The sequence below is a fragment of the Ictalurus punctatus genome, chromosome 18, assembly GCF_001660625.3.
Source record: "Ictalurus punctatus breed USDA103 chromosome 18, Coco_2.0, whole genome shotgun sequence".
Lineage (NCBI taxonomy): Eukaryota > Metazoa > Chordata > Actinopteri > Siluriformes > Ictaluridae > Ictalurus > Ictalurus punctatus.
In genome coordinates this window covers 7,491,197-7,512,500 of record NC_030433.2, presented here as the reverse complement: position 1 = coordinate 7,512,500, position 21,304 = coordinate 7,491,197, and the positions used below count along the sequence as shown (strand labels likewise).

General features: G+C 41.0%; 1 protein-coding gene across 3 annotated transcripts in view; it reads left to right on the top strand.

Annotated features, from left to right (window-relative positions):
* Positions 1-21,304, top strand: part of ptpn13 (protein tyrosine phosphatase non-receptor type 13) — a 68,737-nt gene that overhangs the window by 6,444 nt on the left and 40,989 nt on the right. For all 3 annotated transcript variants that reach the window (XM_047161903.2, XM_017492305.3, XM_053687928.1), the window contains exons 2-6: positions 9,728-9,847; positions 16,438-16,604; positions 18,736-18,801; positions 19,021-19,206; positions 20,438-20,531. In XM_047161903.2, the coding sequence (XP_047017859.1) occupies positions 9,733-9,847; positions 16,438-16,604; positions 18,736-18,801; positions 19,021-19,206; positions 20,438-20,531 (628 nt within the window). In that variant the 5' untranslated portion in view covers positions 9,728-9,732. The remainder of the gene's footprint in view (positions 1-9,727; positions 9,848-16,437; positions 16,605-18,735; positions 18,802-19,020; positions 19,207-20,437; positions 20,532-21,304) is intronic.

Genomic DNA, 21,304 nt, shown 5'->3' with positions numbered 1-21,304 from the left:
AACATCTTAATGAACACCTCTGTGATTCAAATGTCACCAAAACCCATTCATATGGGATGAGCTATTCTTGTTTCAGACCCCTCGACGCTGTGTCGTCTTGACGCTGGTGCAACTGGCAACCTTAGTGTTCCACGTTTATATAGATTAGGAAAATAAATCAGATCGCTGCTTACATCGGGTTTAGTTGAAGTACTTAAAAAAAATCAACAAGAAATAAGGAACTGGTTTTATCACAACATTTTTAAACTGTTTTCGCTTATTTTGTGTGTGTGTGTGTGTGTGTGTGTGTGTGTGTGTGTGTGTGTGTGTGTGTGTGTGTGTGTGTGTATAATTTTTCCGACATGGATATGTCTTGACGATTATACATGCTTTCTGGTTTCCCAGTAACATTTTGAGTGTGTGAGGGTGTGTGAGGGTGTGTGAGGGTGTGTGAGGGTGTGTGAGGGTGTGTGAGGGTGTGTGTGTGTGTGTATAATTTTTCCGACATGGATATGTCTTGACGATTATACATGCTTTCTGGTTTCCCAGTAACATTTTGAGTGTGTGAGGGTGTGTGAGGGTGTGTGAGGGTGTGTGAGGGTGTGTGAGGGTGTGTGAGGGTGTGTGAGGGTGTGTGTGTGTGTGTGTGTGTGTGTGTGTGTGTGTGTGTGTATAATTTTTCCGACATGGATATGTCTTGACGATTATACATGCTTTCTGGTTTCCCAGTAACATTTTGAGTGTGTGAGGGTGTGTGAGGGTGTGTGAGGGTGTGTGAGGGTGTGTGAGGGTGTGTGAGGGTGTGTGAGGGTGTGTGAGGGTGTGTGAGGGTGTGTGAGAGTGTGTGAGAGTGTGTGAGAGTGTGTGAGAGTGTGTGAGAGTGTGTGAGAGTGTGTGAGAGTGTGTGAGAGTGTGTGAGAGTGTGTGAGAGTGTGTGAGAGTGTGTGAGAGTGTGTGAGAGTGTGTGAGAGTGTGTGAGAGTGTGTGAGAGTGTGTGAGAGTGTGTGAGAGTGTGTGAGAGTGTGTGAGAGTGTGTGAGAGTGTGTGAGAGTGTGTGAGAGTGTGTGAGAGTGTAGCTGCTATAATGTAAGTTAGAACAGAAACTCTTGTTTTGTGGATGTTCCACAACATTGAATGGATAAAGTATGACATCGTTCATTTAATAAAAAAAATGATAATTTCTGTGGTGTAAGAGGAATAAAACACTTCAGGATGTGCCACCCACTTTGGGTTGGGTGTTAACAATAATTCTATGCCACTCCATTGCTCATTTGTTTATTTATCGTTTGTTTTATTACTTGTCATTATTCAAAACAAATTAGTGTTTGGGTTATTTAGCGAGCGAGCGTGTTGGAGCAGTCAACATGACTGTTCTGAAATAAATTCGAGGAAAAAGTGGAGCATACCAAAGACTATGCAGTGGGTGGGGCTTATTAAACTGTATCTTCTCTCATAATGTGCAGTGTTAAATAATATACTTGGCTTTTTCTGTGCAGAAAATCTGCAAAATCCCAAACTGTCCCTTATCTGGTTAACTTGAACACCTTTTATAGCGCAGTATCTGTGATCTGGAACCCGGAAGAACGTCCTCTTGATCTGTTGTTTGCTTCTTCTCCGCTTGTCCTGCGCCGATATTTCCTGCCCCTTAGCGGACGTGTTTGCGTTACGGGCAAAAACGGAGGAAGATTAATATGTGACCCAGAGGCATAACTACAGGAGAAGCTGGGCAGGCAAGTCGTCCATGAAAACGTCAGATCTCAGCAGGAACCCCCATAAACAGGCCTTGTCTTACTAACATGTGGAACTTTATGTAAGTTTATTTTGAATTGTCACGCTTTTCAGAGTGAGGGAAATTAACTTGTCTGGAAGGCAGAAAAGAGATGGGGGGTGAAGGGAAGATGAAGTGGAGGAGAACTGTGTTGGAGATACTCGATTAGTGAAATAATTAAGGATGAAGATTGTGGGCTAAGCTGTAACGTAATGTAGCGCTAGTACAACACCAGACCGGCAGCAAACGGCTAGATAGGAGCGTGTCATTTTAATTCCTTAGCTAGCTTTCTGCTTGATAGGATTGATCAAACTGTCTTGGTTTTTAAAGTAAACGCAGAGTATGAAAGCCTACGTGATGGAACGCTGATTCATCAAATTTGAGGAGATCGATTTAGCACTACATCTAGCGTGTGGAATATAATGCTAACATGGCGTTTTCTTGCCTGGGGTCAAGACAACATGCTCACGTGTTCACAAATACAGTACGCAGACGTGCAAACCAGACCTGAGGTAAAGGTCAGCGTGAGCGTTAAAGGAGCAAGGGAATGTTCGCTTCCAATGCATTATTGTTGCTAATGATGCAAGCTAAGACTTGTACAAACTGCATGATCATGATTTTATTCTTTTTTTCATTCTCTTTGATTAGTGTTCTCGCTGTGTTCTCTGACACACTTTCTCTCTCTCTCACTCACACACACACACACACACACACACACACACACACACAAACTTGTCATGTTTAGACAGATGTACCAGCAGCCTTCATGGGCTTATTGAAAATCCTGTTTACAGACAATTAGTGGTGACTCATTTCTGTGCCTCGCTTAAAAAGTTGCAGCAGATTCGTGTCAAAAGAAGGAGTGGGGGGGGTACAACGAGGTTTAAACATCGCAAATCTCTTCCTCTGTTAAGTGAACCGTAAATCCGGGATAAATAATAGACGGAGAGATGGAGAACGAATGATTTGAGATAAATAAACACACACTTGAGGCAGGAGGTTTAGACAGAAAAGAACGAAGAACTAGAGACAGTGTCTGGGTGTTTTTTTTTTTTTTTTTTTTTTTTTTTTTTTTTTGCGTGTGTGAATTGTTGTTTTTCTCAGCACTTTGATGAGTCACGCAGGGTGAGAAGTTGAAGTCAGAGCTTCAGAACATTGTATCCTGGCTATTTTTGTGCTTGCTCGGGTTGTTTCATGCGTCGTGAAATATAGAGCTAGCTAGCTTACCTTCCCAAAATCTGCCTGTATGTCCCGTATTACAGTTGGGTCGAATTCTGGATTCTGATTGGTCAGAAGGTGTTGATTAGTCTTCTATAAGAGCGGCTCTGACGATAGTGCATCTGCAATTCACAGCTTTATATTAATGCTCTCGTTCTAATAGGTTATCGTTTCTGTAGCGACAGCTCGTTCACGGTGACTTGTACCGTGGACGCTCCACAGCTTTTAAAGCTGTTAAAAGGTTTTCTGTAAGGATGCATTTATTTATCGTTTATGGAAGGAGTCTCCAATGTCAGTGCTTTGGTTGAAACCAAAAAAAAAGTTTTTTTTTTTTTGTTTTTTTTTTACTTTTTTTTTTTTTTAACCAATGATTACAATTTTTAATTTACTGAAGAACGACATGTCACATATATGTATGTGTTTTTTTGTTGTTGTTTTTTAAAAAAAAAATCCATTTATAGCTACATTTAAAATCCCTGTGAAATGCCCTGAAACGTGCAGCATTAGTCAATGTCTTAAGGAAGTCAGTGCAGGACATATCAAGTGGCTCCTCCCAGTTTTTAAATAGTCATTAGTGTTTAGCATAACTCGCAGGCAGAAAACATCCAGCTGTTGGGGGCGGGACATTTCAGATTCTTGAGATTTGAGCGTTTGATTGGACGGAACATCTGACGAGAAGCCGAAGTGCAGAATGATGTCATCAGAATTGTTGATCCATTTCGGCGAGAGAGAGAGAGTCAATTTTTTACTTGTGTGTCTTCTAAACGTGAATTTTGTCATTGTTTTGCAGCGCACTTATCTTATAGATAACCTTCAGGCGAACATATTCGTACTAAAAGTTACTAAACTTCAGGTTTGTTTTCATGGGGACTTTAATGTTTTGGAACATCCAGGAAAAGCAAGTTAGTTCTTGTTAGCTTGTCTTCACGTCATCAACAATTATGCACATTTTTACTCCTTTTTTACTAGAACGACTGTCGAAGTCTTTCTGTACATTGTTACCATATAAGTGACAACCTGTGATTCACAGCTGCGCTACAGACAGAGCCGATTAATCACCCATTACAGTCCAGAACTCGAGCAGAACGGCACTGTGGTGTAATAGTTAGTGTTCTGAGTTTGGGGAGGAGAGTGATCTAGCGGACGAGGCACGTGGTACTGCCGCCCTGGTCTAATTTTCCTGGCTCGTTCTTTTTTTTTTCCCTTCTTCCCCTCCTCCAGAAAGAAGACGTTGAGCTTTCGGGCTTTTAGGAATTGCAAATGATCTTAGCAGCTCCACCCACACGCTAGCGCTGGCTAAGAATGAAACGACCTCTGCGATAGAATTTATGATCAGCTTTTGGAAACGTTTCTGATCTGAGCCGAGATTTGTGTGTTCCAAACTGTGTGTGTGAGCGAGAGAGAGGAGTTGTTGGAGGATGAGGATGACTCGTGTCTGTGGTATGAAGAGCAAAAAAGCAGAAGGAGCTCGGATCATCTGGAGGAAAGCTTGAAGTGTGTTTGTGTGTATGTGTGTGTATATATATGTGTATATATGTGTGTGTGTGTGTATATATGTATGTATGTATGTGTGTGTATATGTATATGTATGTATATATATATATATATATATATATATATATATATATATATATATATATATATATATATATATATATTTTATATATATATTTTATATATATATATATATATATATATTTTATATATATATATATATATATATATATATATATATATATATTTTATATATATATATATATATATATATATATTTTATATATATATATATATATATATATATATATATATATATATATATATATATATATATATATATATATATAATAAAAAAAATATTGTGTGTGTGGGGAGAGGCGTGTCTCTGGAGGATTCGTTTTCCTGGTCCTGACTTTCTAACTCCTGGAATGAGAATACACATCATCCCGCGAGGAGGTGGATGAAAATATCACCTTACAAACCAGTTGTGTTTTTTTTTTTTTTTTTTTTTTTTCTTAAATCCTTGCAGTTGTGACCCGTAAAAGCTCAGTTTTATTGTGCTGTTTTACTCTGTTTATGTTAGCAGGTGAAAAAGCGACAGCCATTTGTTTTCTACAGTATGTGTGTGCGCAATAGCTTAGCCCTTGAATCGGATTTAATTGGATTTTTTTTCCTTCCAATTATACACAAAGTAGACTCAAATCCAAACACTTGGTTCTAACGATTCCTCGGTGCGGTCCGACGATTTTAGTTCCTCCTGGCGTTTACGGTTTAACGCACAAAAACGGAAGAAAAGCGACGTAACCATGTAAAGTTCTCGTTTTTCTCCTGTCGTTTGAAACGTGTATGGAGACGTTACGAAGACTGATGAAGCTTGGAAGGAAGTAGCAGAGATCGTCCAGGCTTGCCTCTGGGTGGTGTACGTAGCTAGTACAGCTAGCTAGCTTTTCGTTTTTGTTGAGCTAGTTAGCTTTAGAAGCTGTATATAGCTGCTATTACCGTAGCAACAACAGAAGCAATCACTACACACCCAGGAGACAAGCAATTTGTAATATTTATTTACCCCCCCCATGCTGGCATGAACATAGTGTTAGTCTGCTTTCACATCCATCTTCTATACCGCTTATCCTTCCTTCAGGGTCACGGGGGAGCCTGGAGCCTATCCCAGGGATCCCGTAGTATATGAATGGGAGCACACACTTCGGACACTTTGGACATGCCAACCAGCCTACCATGCATGTCTTTGGACTGGGGGAGGAAACGGTGGGGATCGAACCCCCAACTCTGGAGGTGTGAGGCGAACGTGCTAACCACTAAGCCAAAAAAAAGTTTCAATTTTGTTTGTTTTTTGTGCTGATTATTAAAATGAAAATTAGTATCTCACGTGACCTGCACACTGTAGCCATGACAACGTTCTTCCCAGTCCTAGCTATCATTTTCTAACTAGTGTAGCTTGCTCTGTTTCACTTTTATGAGTTGCTTGCTCCACAACTTGTGACCTGATTGGTCAGGTTTTTAAAAAAAAACAAAAAAACCCCTCTTGCTGTCACTCTTTCTGAAAAGTAAAAAATAATAAGAATGTGAAAGTATTATTCTGTTCCACTTTTTTGCCCACAAATAAACCCAGTCTAATGGAGAGCAGTGTTCTGAGGTGAATTCTTTCTTTCTTTTCTCTCATGGTGTCTCTTTTTATTTTCTTCTTTTATATTTATAGAATGTATTTTTACAGAATCAGCGCAGTCTCTGTGCTTTTGCTGTCTTTTGTTTAATCAAGAATTTAAACGTAAATGTGAGAGTGGAGTGAAACATCTGACTCTTGAAATAACGAGCGAGCAATTGTAGAAAGGTCCGAACGCTAACGAGGATTCGTATCCCGCTTTTCTTTCCCACCTCCTACTGAACAACAGAAAGAGAGAGAGGGACGGAGAGACGCACACGAGGTCATCGCTAATACGCGTTCCTGATAGTCTTATTGTGTTCTGTGTGTGTGAAATGAACTAATGACCTTGACGCCATTCGCTGCTCTGGGGAAAAAAAATGTAGTGTCTACAGCGTCGACATATTAACCCTTACAGCCTCATGAACGAGAAGCGTTCGTAGCCATTTGTCCTCGCTGTTCTCTGGAACTATCGATTTGCTTAGATACGAGACGTACATCGTTAGAAACGGAAGGACTTAGTCTTTCCAAATACAAATGAGGCAGGCTGGCGGAGGTAGTGTGATGCTCTGGGTAATGTTCTGCTGGGAAACTTCGAGTCCTGGAGTTCATGTGGATGGTTAATGCTTAAACATGCATGCTTAAACATTGCTGCGGACCGGGTACACCCCTTCATGGCAACGGTATTCCCTAATAACAATGGCCTGTATAGGATAATGTGCCCTGAGAGACTGCAGAAATGGTTCAGGACCGGTTTGAGGAACACGACAAAGAGTTCAAGGTGTTGACTCGGCCTCCGAATTCCCCAGATCTCAATCGGATCGAGCGTCTGCGAGACGTTCTGGACAAACAAGTCCGATCCATGGAGGCCCCACATCGCAACTTGGAGGATTTAAAAGATCTAATGCTAACTTCTCAGTGTCGGATAGCTTCAGAGGTTTTTTTTGGAGTCCATGGCTCGACAGCTCTGAGCTGATTTGGTGACACAAGGGGGATCGACACAATATTAGGCAGGCGGTTGGTTTTAATGTTATGGCTGATCAGTGATCAGATATTTATCTGATCAAATATTGCCGTGTGATGAATTATCAGTGAGGTTTTTGTTCGAAACACACTTGATATTATCTCTCAGACCTTGTTTCCATGTTTTGCGTCGGTGTGCGAAGGATTGTTTTGATGTCACGAGTGGTGAAGTGCGAATCTTCCGTCCGTCGTCCATGTGATGAAGCGTGCGTTAGCTCCACTAAAGTTACGTTCACGCTAGCAACCGACGTCGCGACAGGCGGAGGTGTTAATTTATTTATTTTATTATTTTTTTTTGGGTACGTGCTTTTATGCAGATTAGGTATGATGCAGTAAAGCGACAAATCCAAATGATTGGCCGGAATGATTCCTTGTACCAGTCGTATGATGCACATATACCAACGTTATTTAATTCCATCCTCACTCAACTTTAGTTCCTACCCGCAGTTAGTTCCTATGTCCTGCTTATCAAAAAATGGAATAAAAATGTATAAATGTGTTTTAATCTTATCTTATCCTGTCACATCTGACCATTTTTTAAAAAATTATTATTAAATATATAGACAACATTGTATTAAATATATACAGTAGACAACATGAAGCAAACTAAAGCTCACTAGATGGTTTGTACGCTTGTATTCCCAGCTGAACAGCGATGGAGGAAGCCGTGTTTTTCGCTCAGTCGGACGTAAATCTATCTCTTTAAACCTAGCACTTTCTGAACTGGTCGCTTTGGGTTGTCCGGGGGATTTAAACTCCTTTGTCACGTCTTTGTCGTTGCCGCTGCATCAGGCGGGTTTGTGGCTGTGAAGCTGGAACCATCAGCTGTGTAGATATTTATTACGAAACTGTACAAGCCAAGCACTGGGAGGGGAAATACTGGAAATCTGAAAGGAAAGTATGATGCTGATGGTGTACAGTCTGCTTTAAAAACGTCTTCGCTGGGAGTCTTGAGGACAAGCTGATGATTAGCTTCTACACCACCATCATCATCATCATGTAGCTACTGTACATACAGTAGCTACTGTAAATCCCGCCAGAGCGGGGGGAAAATGATTCATTCTGAACACACAAGGCTTGAAATCGGAGCTATCTGATCTTAATGCTAGGACTGTACTGGAATTGGGCTGATATTAGCAGAAAATACTGGCTTTGACTATTCGAAATATCTCAGAATTGCTTAGAGTGTGACGTTAGGTAACGTTTCTTTCTCCAAAAACCTCTCATGTTCTCATGACCTTGGGAATTTGGCAATCTGTGCAGGATTACAGGATTTGTGATTGGTGTGGCCAAAAATGCTCAATTTTGCTGGGTTATTTATTTCCAAAAGGAATATTATTTATTGATTGATTGATTGATTGATTGATTGATTGTGGAAAACTACTCTAATTGGCGAAATCGTGATCACTCGTAACTGTTCTGCACGGTCTCTGGTAAATGAGACCTTGTACTCATGTTCGACGCACGTGGCTCGAAGGGAGCTTTGGCTCAATGCGTGTCGTGATGGCGTCACATGACGCGTCTCGGTCCAAATCTGCGGTAATTTAGAAACATTCTAAGCTCCTCAGAATATTGCGGCGTTTGCTTGGTTTTGTGTTCATTTCTGCGATTGCAAAAGGCATTCTTCACGCACACGTGTGGTATTTCCTTTAACCTACTGTAAAATAAAGGAGAGATGGCACGATGCCACGTTTTTTTTTCATACCGATACTGAAACTCCAAGTATCAGCCGACGCCAATTCCCATCCAGTATGGTTTTCTTTTTAAAAACAACCAAGCTTTTTATTAATATTATAAATATTACGAATTATTAATATAATAAAGTAAATTCTAAATTTTCTAAATTCGAAATTGTAAAAATTTTCGTTTCAAAAACAATTTCTTTTCAGGTTTTTGCTACAGGATCTGATATCCGATGTGTATTTTAATTTTATTTATTTTTACGATATCTGAACCACCATTTTTTGGGTTGTGTGTGGTGTGTTTTTTTTTTTTTTTTTTTTTTTTTTTTTTTTTTGTTGTTGTTGTTGCTGGTATCGCCCCAGTAGCGATTCTGGGTATGGGATGGGTGCTGTGTCTATAAATAAGAAGAGATGGCACAATACGATGTTTTCTTTTCCAATACCTATACTGTTATTGAAACTTCCAATATTAGATAATTTCAATACCGGTCTGATATTTTCTTGTTTAAAAACTACTTTGACACAGAGGACATAAATTTTTCTGTAAGCTCACTGGTGGGTTTTTTTTATTTTTTATTTTTTTTATTTAATGTTAGGCTGCTGTTATCACATGACCTACTTTAACCTGCTATACGTTGTCCAGAAGCAATTCTCTTCTTCGCTAGATTCGTTACAGGATCGGATCAGATCAGATTCCTACGTCTGATCCACCGTTTATTTCTTATTTTCTTCGGCCCGATCTTGATCTTGTGGTGTTGGATCGGCGTCAGCTCTAGTAAAGTGTGTACTAGATCAGAAGATGAGAGCTTTGTGTGAAGTGCTTAAGTCATTCTTAACTCCTGAACAATCGTGAGCGTCTTGTGATGTAACAATCGTGTGGGTGGGTGTGTTTTCTCTCCGCAGGCGCCATGCACGTGTCTCTGGCCGAGGCTCTTCAGGTCCGAGGAGGTCCGCTGCAGGAGGAGGAAGTGTGGGCCGTGCTGAACCAGAGTGCCGAGAGTCTGCAGGAACTCATGCGCAGAGGTAAACATTATCTTTATCTTTACAGCAGGTTAAAAAAAAATACTATCAACCAACACATTAATACTGGAGTCTTAGCTGTGGCTCAGTTGGTAGAGCGCGTTGTCCACTAATCGTAGGGTTGGCGGTTCGATTCCCGGCCCACGTGACTCCACATACCGGCGTCCTTGGGCAAAACACTGAACCCCAAGTTGCTCCTGATGGCAAGTTAGTGCCTTGCATGGCAGCTCTGCTACCATTGGGGTGTGTGTGTGTGTTTGGGTGAATGAGACACAGTGTAAAAGCGCAATATATGTCCACCATTTTAATATTGACATGATTATTGACAATAATTAGTGCCTAAATAACAGAAACTAACTAGAACGTTCGTCACATTAATGAGAAATCCAGCGTGGAATTAGTGGAGACGTTGGTCCCAGAATGCATTGCTGGTTGCCCCGCCCGTTCAAATAGAGAGTCATTTAGAAGTCACGGAAAGTCATGTGACCTAAATTACATGCTACTTGATATGACTAATGATCAGAGACTACATTAGAAATGACTTATTCCTATATAACCCACCCCTCCCCGGGTTTCTATAAATAGATATTCACTCCTCCCTCTTCACTCTCATAAGGTGGTTTGTGGTTCTCAGAGCTATCTTTTACAGCTATCGCACCATCTATGATCTGTATCGTGACCTCGCTCTCATCCTCTTTAAGTACTCGGAAGAATTTTCGCTTCACTCTCTGCTTCATCCTGTTCTCCTGGTTCCTCTGGTCCGTGCGTTTTCTGGAGTTTCTTACTGACACACCGCTCTAAATTAATTGCTTAACAGCTAATTGCCATCGCCGGTGCTCTAAATTCCCTGCTGTTGTAAGTACAACGCCAATACGAAAACAAGTTGGGACGCTGTGTAAAATGTCGATAAAAACAGAATGCCGTGATTTCCGCAAAATCTCAAATCTGCAGAAAGAGCAATGTTTACGCGTCCATCCAGAATCCATCCCATCTTTACATCTGAGAGACTCTGCCTCTCTAAGATGCTCTCTTTTTATACCCAATCATCTTACTGACCTGTTCTTTTTACTAACACTTGCTTTTCCAGCCTTTTGTTGCCCCCGTCCCAACTTTTTCTTGAGACGTGTTGCGGCCATCGAATTAAAAATTTGACTACTTAAAACGGTCCATTTCCTCTGTTTAAACATTTATGTTTTCTACGTTGCGTTCTGTTTTTATTTCCGTTTTACACGGCATCGCAACTTTTTTTGGAATTGGGTGTTGTAATTAAAAAAGTGTACATATTGCGTATATGGTGATGGTTGTATAAAGCGGTGAAAAGATCCGGTGTTGATTTGCGATGTGGGACTAGCGTAATTATGTAAAAACCAGGTACTGAAATGAAACTCTGTTCCAAGGTTCTTCCAGGAACAGGTGTATTTATATTAACATGACGTGACACTTTAACTGCATGCAGATCGACGCCGTTCAGCTAATTACGTCACGTCTGATGGCTGCACAAGGACTAATTTAGGGGGTTAATACGGGTTAATGCTTGTACATTGCAAACAATGTATCATTTATTCTTCTTTTTCACCTTTTGTTTAGATTCCTAACAAAGTCGAAATAAAACCCATTTCAGTTCCAGGTTGTAACATGACAGCTTATTTGGGGGGGGGGGAAATACTTACGCAAGCCACTCTATATATCGCTTCTTGGTACGAGGTTTTGAGGTAGTGGGGTTGTTCTTTGAGGGTTTGCTGCAGGGCTTATATTTATAGCTTAACTTGGTTACTCATACACCAGAAACTGGGACGTGGAAACGTGACTCGTTTGACTTCTATCGGAACGTAAATAGGATCTCGATCCGCTGCGTTAGATTAAGCCATTAACGCTTTCGTTTAATGTATACCCTCTTGCTAGTGTTCACTTAAACCATCGTCCCGCTTCGTGCGCCGGCGTTATTTTCTACTGTCGCGTGCAAACGTTTGCGCCTCCCGTGGTTTCTGGAACCAGTACGTGCGTGCATGCTCCGACGAGACAACAATCCAGAACATAAGACGAAATTGAAATGAACTTGCACGTGATATTTTTGAGCACACGAGTGATTCTGCAGCTGCTTTTGCTGTCATTTCTTCTTGTTCCACTGATCTCAGTTTGGTGCAAAAACAAACTAGGCTTAGATCCCCCAAGTTCTCTCTGGTTCTTGTTTTTGAGGGTTTTTTTTCCAGTTGAAATTGATACCGTATGTGAGAAGCAAACATCTACGTCGCTATCGTTTGCCCTCCGAACAATTAGAAACAATGCATTTAAAAAGTATATGAAATACAAAGAAAAAGAGAAAATGAATTCTTGAGTATAAATGTTTTAATAATTCAGGGTGTCAGTGTTTTTATACTGTGTGTGTGTGTGCGCATAATAAATCAAATGAAAGCAAAAAAACTAAATATAAAGGTAAAATATATTTTAAATGTTATGCAAGTTTTAAATTATTCTCAAACCAACAAACAAAACGTGAAAACTTCATCAGACTAGCCCAGATTCATCAGACTAGCCCACCTTCTTCCATTGCGCCGTGGTCCGGTTCTGATGCCCACGTGCCCATTGCTGGTGTTTCAGAGGTAGATGAGGGGGTTAACATGGCTGCTCTGACCGCTCTACAGCTAAGCACGTAACAAGCTGTGATGCTCTGTGTGTTCTGACTCCTTTCTATCAGAGCCCATGCGTCTATCTTGGGCGGTCATGATTCTGTCGGTTCTCCTTTCTTGGACCACTTTTGGTAGGTACCAACCACTGCATACCAGGAACATCCCACCATACTTGTTGTTTTGGAGATGCTCCGACCCAGTCGTCTAGCCATCACAATTTGACCGTTGTGAAAGTTGCTCAGATCCTTACGCTTGCCCATTTTTCCTGCTTCCACATCAAGAATTTCAAGAACTGTCCACCTGCTGCATAATAAATATATCCCACCCCTTTACAGTTGCCATCGTAACGAGATAATCAATGTTATTTACGTCACCGGTCAGTGGCTTTAATGTTATGGCTGATGCATAAAATGAATATTAAATAAATAAATAAAATATTAACTTTCATATTATATTATATTATATTATATATAGTTTATTTACTTTTCAATCCTTACTCTTGGACTTTACAGCCAGAGGAAACCGTGAGACAGTGGACGATTCTTCTTTCCTTCTGGCCCTCAGCCAGTTGGTTTGGATGGTGAATAATCCTTCACCCTCAGGGTCGATGTGGTTGACGGCGATGATGTAGCTGGTTGTGTATGCATCACGATGAAGGAGAGGAACTGTCCTCGTCTCACAGCGGCTTCTTATCTGGCCTCCGGTTCTCACAGACGCTTGAAAATCGCTGGCGAATCGTTTTTTTTTTTTTTTTTAAATATAAAACTGCACAAAGTTACCAGAAAATGTCGCCGCCTTTTGTGCGAGCTGAGCAGTTCATGGTATTCCAGCCATTCCAGAGACTCCAGGCTACAGTAGGAGGCTTCTTTGTTTCATGACCAATAGCCAAGAAGTTATCACGGCTAAATATTGCTCTACAGCACAAGTTATCTTATGAGTGCCAATACTGCCCAAAAATGCTAGGTATCACACGAACAGTGCATTTTTCTTCAGGTATTTGTTTGTTTGTTTGTTTGTTTGTTTTTTTAAATATACAATGTTGTGCTGATTTCTGAATGATAATTTATTGTGTAGTTAACACATTTATAATAGCATGACACACTGTTCCTTCATGAAAGCTAGCACTGCAACTGTGCTAATCATGCCATTTGTTTCCACTGTTTCATCATCCAAACATGGCTAGCATGAAACAGTGGCAGAATTGTGTACTGTAGAAGATGTTATGTGTTGAAGGAAAGGCAAATGAAGATGACAAAACGAAATGTTCCCGGGATCTCCTGCCTAAAGTATAAAAGTGCTAGCTGCTTTGCTGTGGAGAGTATATGCTAAATTTAGCTCGTTAGTGAGCCAAATTAAACATAATAGCCAGCTGGATAAATAAATAAACATGCTGTAATCGCAGGGGTTTGTTAGCTAGAGATGATGTGCCTGCCTGTTTTTGACTAGTTTATTATACAAGTTATACTAGGTGTTTTTATAGTTGTTAGCAGGATAACTAGCCTGCTAATGAATGCTCTGGGTCGCTTTACAGTCTGAATGTTCTGTGGAAAAATGTTGTACAGCCTTTTCCTCTCAATCCTTAAGTCCTTCTGGCTCGAAGTTCTTACTTACTCCGTGACTCATCGTGTTTTGGACTTCTAAGGTCCCTGGTGTTGTCATTTCTGAATGGAGTCTTTTTACTGCCTTTTTTTTCCTTTTTTTTTTATAAACTTTTTTTTATCTCCTCAGGCTGGAGGCGGATGATGACTCCCCTCTCTCTGTCTCTCTCTTTCTCGCTCTTGATGTGTCAGATAAAAGATTAGTTTCCCTGCCAACTCTCTAGTCATGTGCCACCGTTTTCTTCTCTTCTCCAAAGCTGTGTGGTCTCTGTTTTAAAGCAATAGCGATAACGGTGTTTGCGTGTAACTTCTGTATGTGCTGAGTAGTGAATTTAATGTGCAGAATTCACTATGTGGCGTTTTTTTTTTTCCTCTTCCTTTTCTTCTTTTTTTTTTTATTTCCCCCCCTCCCCTTTATTTTCCCCTCCCTCAGAGGTCTCGCCATGGTCAGTGCGCCGCCACAGGAAATGTGGGTTTACATGTTGAATTCCAGCACGTTAAAAAAGCGCTACATGAAATCCACCCCCGTTTTCAGACTGTTTCTTATTCACTATGTACATGTTTAAAGGCAGGCAATATGAAAAAGAGAAGAAATGACCGTCCTTTTCTGCATTTCCATCTGTACCGTGCCGACATATAATATTGCAACTGCTACAGCCTTGCTAACAGAAATTAGCGTCGTCTAACTAGCTGTTTATATAAAGTATGAACTACAGTCACGGTTTTAGTATTAAACACTGCTGTGTATGTAATAGGGATGTCACGAGAACCGATACTTCGGTACCAAGTCGGTACCAACATTCTTAAAACGTGACGGTACTTGTTTTTCTGCAGTAGCATCAGTACCGTTGGTAATGAAGGTACGGGGTTGCAAGTCTTCCGGGAACTGATGGGGGCAGCAAATACGTGCAAGTGTTTGTTGGTCCACAAGTGGTAAAGAAGAAGAAAAACACCTACAAGCACACGGGGAAAAACTACAGAAGTTTAGCTTAGCTTAACAAGTTGAGCTCCGCCCCAACTCGTTGAGAGGAAAGCTAGCATCGGTTGCTGGTGTGCAGACAAAGCGAGGAAACACCTGGAATTTGGTGACCTGAAAGACGGTCATATGTTGTGTGTGTTTGAGGCAGCTGCATTACGGCCGTGAAACCAGCTAACCTCATGCTCCATGTAATGTTTGCGATAGCCAGTTATTTGTTAACGACGCTAACGTATTGCAATGTTATAAACTACCTCCTAATGGGCCTCCATTCATCGCCGTTCAGCCCGTGTCCTGTCAGCTAAATGTAGCGTGTGTGTGTGTGTGTGTGTGTGTGTGTTTGTGCGTGCGTTAGGAGTGCGCCTTAGCACTTGTTATTAGCACTTAGCACTGTTTTATTAGTCATTGTCTATGTTTGATAACTAAAATATCTCTCTCTCTCTCTCTCTCTCTCTCTCTCTCTCTCTCTCTCTCTCTCTCTCTCTCTCTCTCTCTTTTTGCCGGTACCAGCCAGAGGAGGATGTCCTCCAGGAGTTTTTAATTTTCTTTTTAAAAAGTTTTTTATATTTATTTATTTATTTTTTTTAAACCACACAGTGGTATCGAGTATCATGTACGTTTGGTGGTATCAGTACCGACTGCTAGATTTTTGGTACCGTGACATCCCTAGTATGTAATGACTGCTTGAGGTGAAGAGTGTAACACTGACGACACAAAAACTAATCCTCACATCCTGTATAATGTTCTTTGAGGTTGTACAAACGTTATGTAAAATGCTAGCAGCATTAGATGTAAATACCGACGTCATGTAGCTTTTATTCAAGAGCGACGTATTGTTCAGAAAATTCCGTATGTTGTTTTTGAAGGCTGCTTTGTTGCTTTTGATCCTTCAATAAAGCTTATTCGGTGAGTTTATTCTTTCAGGGTTTTTTTTTTTTTTTATTTGCACCCCAACGAGAGGCTCTGAAAGGAATGCAGTTGTTTTGGCTTAGTTTCTATTTTGGTCTTTTTTCTTTCTTTCTATTTTTCCATCACAAAGTCATTAATATCCATTTAGTGTTCAGGATCAGAGGTTTCTGGGCCAGCTTTTGTAAAACTTTTCAGCGTGTTGTTTTTTTTTTTTTTTTTTTTTTTTCCCTTTCTTCAACCAATCATTATCCCGGAGCAGGAAATATTCCGTGACCTTTTCTTTTGTTTTCCTTTCTTTATTAGACAATTATTTTCAAAGTATGTTGTTTATGAAGGCCGTATTGTGAATGACGTGTCTTTCAATGCAGTTTGTATATCCTGGTTTTAGTCCTAATGTAGATGTAGATAATCCCTATTTATTTCCAGTCATATTTTTGAAACCTGTGTGATGTTAAACTGTTTAATCATGTTTGTTACCTGCAGACCCTACTGCCCTGGGTTTCATCATTTCACCCTGGTCTCTGCTGCTCATGCCTTCTGGAAACATCTCTTTCACCGATGAGAATGTGGCTCAGCAGGATCTGCGAGCGTTCACCGCCCCAGAAGTGCTTGAAGGCCTGAACTTGTCCTCGCTCTCTGATATTGAGAAGGTACTGCGACTGCGGGGAAACTGCTTTGATCATCATAATCATCGTTGTAGTTTTATTCTTCTTTTCAGTTAAAATACTAGTAGTCTGTTTCAGACACACAGACATGACCGGAGTCTTTCCTTTTCAAAGAGGCCTCGACTATTTTTACTTACAGGAAGTGGAGCGACTTTTGGTGAAAGTGTTCCGGCAAAGCGGCGCGAAGAACTTGAGATATGTTTACGCGACTTTACGCGTTAAGTGGCGCGAGGAAAAACGTTTTAAAATTGTAAAAGAAACGTTATCGTTATTATTAGTACTAGTCATTTATTTTTTGGACTTTTTGTTTACATTAGCACACACACACACTGAGAAAACTAATCCCATCCAAATAGTCCTTAAGTTTTCATCCATCGCTTTATAATGCCCTTGAATGTAAAAGTCAGCCAAATTATAGTATATTATACATGTTCTAAACATTTAGCAGTTTTAAAGTCCTGTACCACACACGCTGCAGTATTTCAGTCAGGGATTTAAACCTTGTTCTTTTATAGCCGAGTGAAAGAATCCGCTGCATTCTTTGGCAAACCAAAGAATGTGGCTTTGCTATTCTTTCCTCCAGCTATGCCAACTCTCTCTCTGTCTCTCGTGCTCACTCACTCACTCACTCACTCACACTCTCTCTCTCTCTCTCTCTCTCTCTCTCTGTGTCTCTCTCTATGTGGAGCTGTACAAGCAGGAAAAATGTTGCATGTACCATTGCCGTATCCTCACAAATGTTACTTAACTTACAAACGGTGACGTTGATGGAGAGATTAGCTACATTTCGTGTAGAACAAAAGGTCAGCATGGTTATTAGTCAGCACGCGCGCGTGTGTTTTAATTCCAAGCCTGTTCATTCCATTCCATCATATTACTATCTGACCTCCATTTTGGACTATTGACGGGCATTTTTAAAAAAAATAATCTTGGTGCATGTAATTCTCAAATGAAAGGCTGAAATGTGATGATCGCTGTGTTGCGTAAAGCAGCAATCAGAAATAAGTCCAGCGTGCGGGCGGATTTTCGTATCGCTCGTACAGGTCTAACAAAGGCTTAAGGATAATAGCAGCCCTGCTAAATTACACAATAGGTGCATTGAGTGTACCCCCGCTTTAGTAAACACGCCGATTATCCCGCAGCTGCTTCAGTGCTGATTCTGACATTTAAACAGCCAAAGTGTTTCCTTTTATTTATTTTATTTATTTATTTAATATATTGGTAGATTTGCTCACTCTATACATGCTGATAAATCGTTGCATTAAAGTCAGAGAAAATATCAAAATGTGAATTGTTTGTGTGATACCAGTGTCATGTTAAACAAAGAGCACAGTTCGAATTTTAGAGACAGTGCGAGAAGCTGTTTGAGAGGCAGATCTAGAGTCCGGTCGAGAGGCAGTTAAAGGGACATTGAAAAGGCAGTTCAGGATGTAGTTTCAGAGAGTACAAGAAGTTTGCGAGGCATTCGGGATGCAGTTCAAGAGGCCATTCGAGAGGCAGTTCAGGAGACAGTTTGAGAGACGTAGAAGATGCAGTTTTTGTGGCATTCAAGAAGCAGTTTGAGAGAAATGCATGAGGCAGTTTAGGATACAATCTGAGCGAGTACAAGTTGTTCGAGAGGCCGTCCGAGAGGCAGGTCGAGGAGAGCGTCCGAGAGGCAGGTCGAGGAGAGCGTCCGAGAGACATTAAAAAGGCAGTTCAGGATGTAGTTTCAGAGAGTACAAGCAGTTTGCGAGGCATTCGGGATGCAGTTCAAGAGGCCATTCGAGAGGCAGTTCAGGAGACAGTTTGAGAGACGTAGAAGATGCAGTTTTTGTGGCATTCAAGAAGCAGTTTTAGAGAAGTTCATGAGGCAGTTCAGGATACAGTTTGAGTGTGAGAGGCAGTTTGAAGGACCTTCAGGAAGCAGTTCGAGAGGCAGTTGAGGGGAGAGTTTGAGAGGCATTCCAAGAAGCAGTTTGTGAGACAGTTTGCGAGACAATACAAAAGACAGTTTGAGGGAGAGGGGCAGATTGAGAAGCATTATTACAATAATTGCAAGAATAATATGGGGTAATAATATGGAAAACATGGTCAATTTACATAAATGAAATTCTTTTTTTCGTCTTTCTAACAGATGCACATGTACTCACTGGGTATGACTCTGTTTTGGGGAGCGGACTATGAGATTCCTCAAAGCCAGGTAAGTGACAGCAAGTATTTCTGGTAAAGTCTATGCATAAGAAGTCTCATTTAACCAGTATATACATATGCAAAATCTTTCTTTTTTTTGTCTAAAAATGTTTTTTGTTCAATTTTCCTCAGATTTCCATAATTTTTTACTTTGAAACATGATTTATGAAATCATAAGGAGTTGAAACGCAGTGTTTTCTCTCTGTTTGCGTGTGCGTGCGTGCGCTAGCCGATGAAGCTGACTGAGCACCTGAACAGTATTCTGCTGAAGATGTGTGAGGACTCGACGCTGACGCGCCTCTCCGTGCGCTCGGTCCTGGACGTCTGCAGCACACACGTCCGTAACTCCACGTGTGATCCTTCCTTTTCATACGTGCGTAAACTGGTGCGCCTGGTGCTCGGCAGTCTGTCTCAGGTACGCGCCACTCGACGTCAAACCTCAGTCTGCGGCTCACACTTCTCTTTTGTACTTCTTAGCCTTCTTTACTCTTTCATTCATTCTTTTGTTGTTCTTCTACTCTTTTTTTTTAGCTTCTGTCTTCATGTGGTCTGTAAAGCTTTAGATCTCCTTTGTTTAGGAGCTAAGTAGCTATATTTGGTTGCTGTTGGTCACTATATGGTTCATTTAGGCCTCAATACATTTAAAAAAAAAAAAAAACCTTGTTATGCCTTTCAGGGTTAAAGTACGCAAGCTGAAAGTTATGTTCATGTTGCTGAATGTCTGTGAAACAAGTTTCCTCAGCAGCCTCTCTCTTCAACCTATAAATAAATAAATGGATAATAATAAATAAAAATAATAAATAAAACGCAGTCCTGTTACTGAGAAAGCACTCTTTCCTGAAAATGTCGGAAAAGTTACATCGTTATCACTGACACTGGAGACTCCTTCCATAAATGTTAAATAAACTTCTCCTTACAGAAAACCTCACCATATGAACGCTCCCTGTGAATGAGCCGTTGCTATAGAAACGATAACGTTTTCAGAAGAATCTGTTCGGTATGTCTTGCTGAATTTCTATTAAATTCGTTCTGTAATAAAATACAATTATTTATTTTATTTTTTTTGTAATTATTTATCCTTAGCAGAGGAAGTTAGCGTACATCTGATCGCTTCAGTGTCGCTTGTAGCCACATGTCTGTGTGCCTAACTCCATTTATAAATCATCTTAATGGCACGACACGAGCAGCTTTGTTTGATCCTCTCACACTCTGATCTCCGGCTTGTGATCACAGATGACGAGTCCTGTGATGTCACCACGTCTCACTCTGCCTTCAGCCAATCGGAGGCCTCTGAAGAAAACCTGAACTATTGTTCACACACGTCTCCGGTTCTCCACCCCGCCGCTCCACACCTTGATGTTGCGCGTTTAGTGAATTATTCAGGCTGATTCACACCCTGTTTCTTTTTTTTTCCCCACTTTCTTTATTTCTTTATCGTCACGCTTTCTTTTCTTCATGCTTGCCACACTGCTTCTCCTCCTTGTTAATCCTGGGTTTTTTTTTTGTTGCTTTTTTGCGTTGCATTCTTGACCATCATGACCCCTCCCTCTCTCTCTCTCTCTCTCTCTCTCTCTCTCTCTCTCTCTCTCTCTCTCTCTCTCTCTCTCTCTCTCTCTCTCTCTCCCCCTCTCCCCCTCCCTCCGTAGCTGGATGGTTTGCTGTCCCAAAACGAGAGGGACTCCCTGCCTGAGAGGAGCAAAGAGATTCGTGAGAGATTGCGTGGTAAAGGCTTGCCTGCAGGTAAGTCAGGCTTCCCTGAAAAACCCACAATAAGGTTCCCTCTGCCCCCCCCACAAACACACACCCATTTGTGCCACCTACACTGTGTACCACCCACATTGAGGCTTTATTAACACTGCACTGTTTAAGCACTTTTACACTGTGATGATTACTTCACAGCCATGCAAAGTACTAATTTCTGATTGGTTGCTGGAGCCGTCGTTTGAGGTTGACCACTGAAGTCTTATTTGGTTATTAAAACATGAATATATTTGATAATATTGTGTAATATTTTACATAGTAGCAGGTTTTAAGGAAAGGAAAGAAAATTGGCTAGTGAATAGGAAAGGAAAGAAAATTGGCTAGTGAATAAAAACTGGGCTAGTGGCTATAAAGACTGGGCTAGTGGCTATAAAGACTGGGCTAGTGGCTATAAAGACTGGGCTAGTGGCTATAAAGACTGGGCTAGTGGCTGTACAGACTGGGCTAGTGGCTATAAAGACTGGGCTAGTGGCTATAAAGACTGGGCTAGTGGCTGTACAGACTGGGCTAGTGGCTATAAAGACTGTTCTAGTGGCTGTAAAGACTGGGCTAGTGGCTATAAAGACTGGGCTAGTGGCTGTTCAGACTGGGCTAGTGGCTGTTCAGACTGGGCTAGTGGCTGTTCAGACTGGGCTAGTGGCTGTGCAGACTGGGCTAGTGGCTGTGCAGACTGGGCTAGTGGCTGTTCAGACTGGGCTAGTGGCTGTTCAGACTGGGCGAGTGGCTGTACAAATGGGGTCATGGCTGTAAAA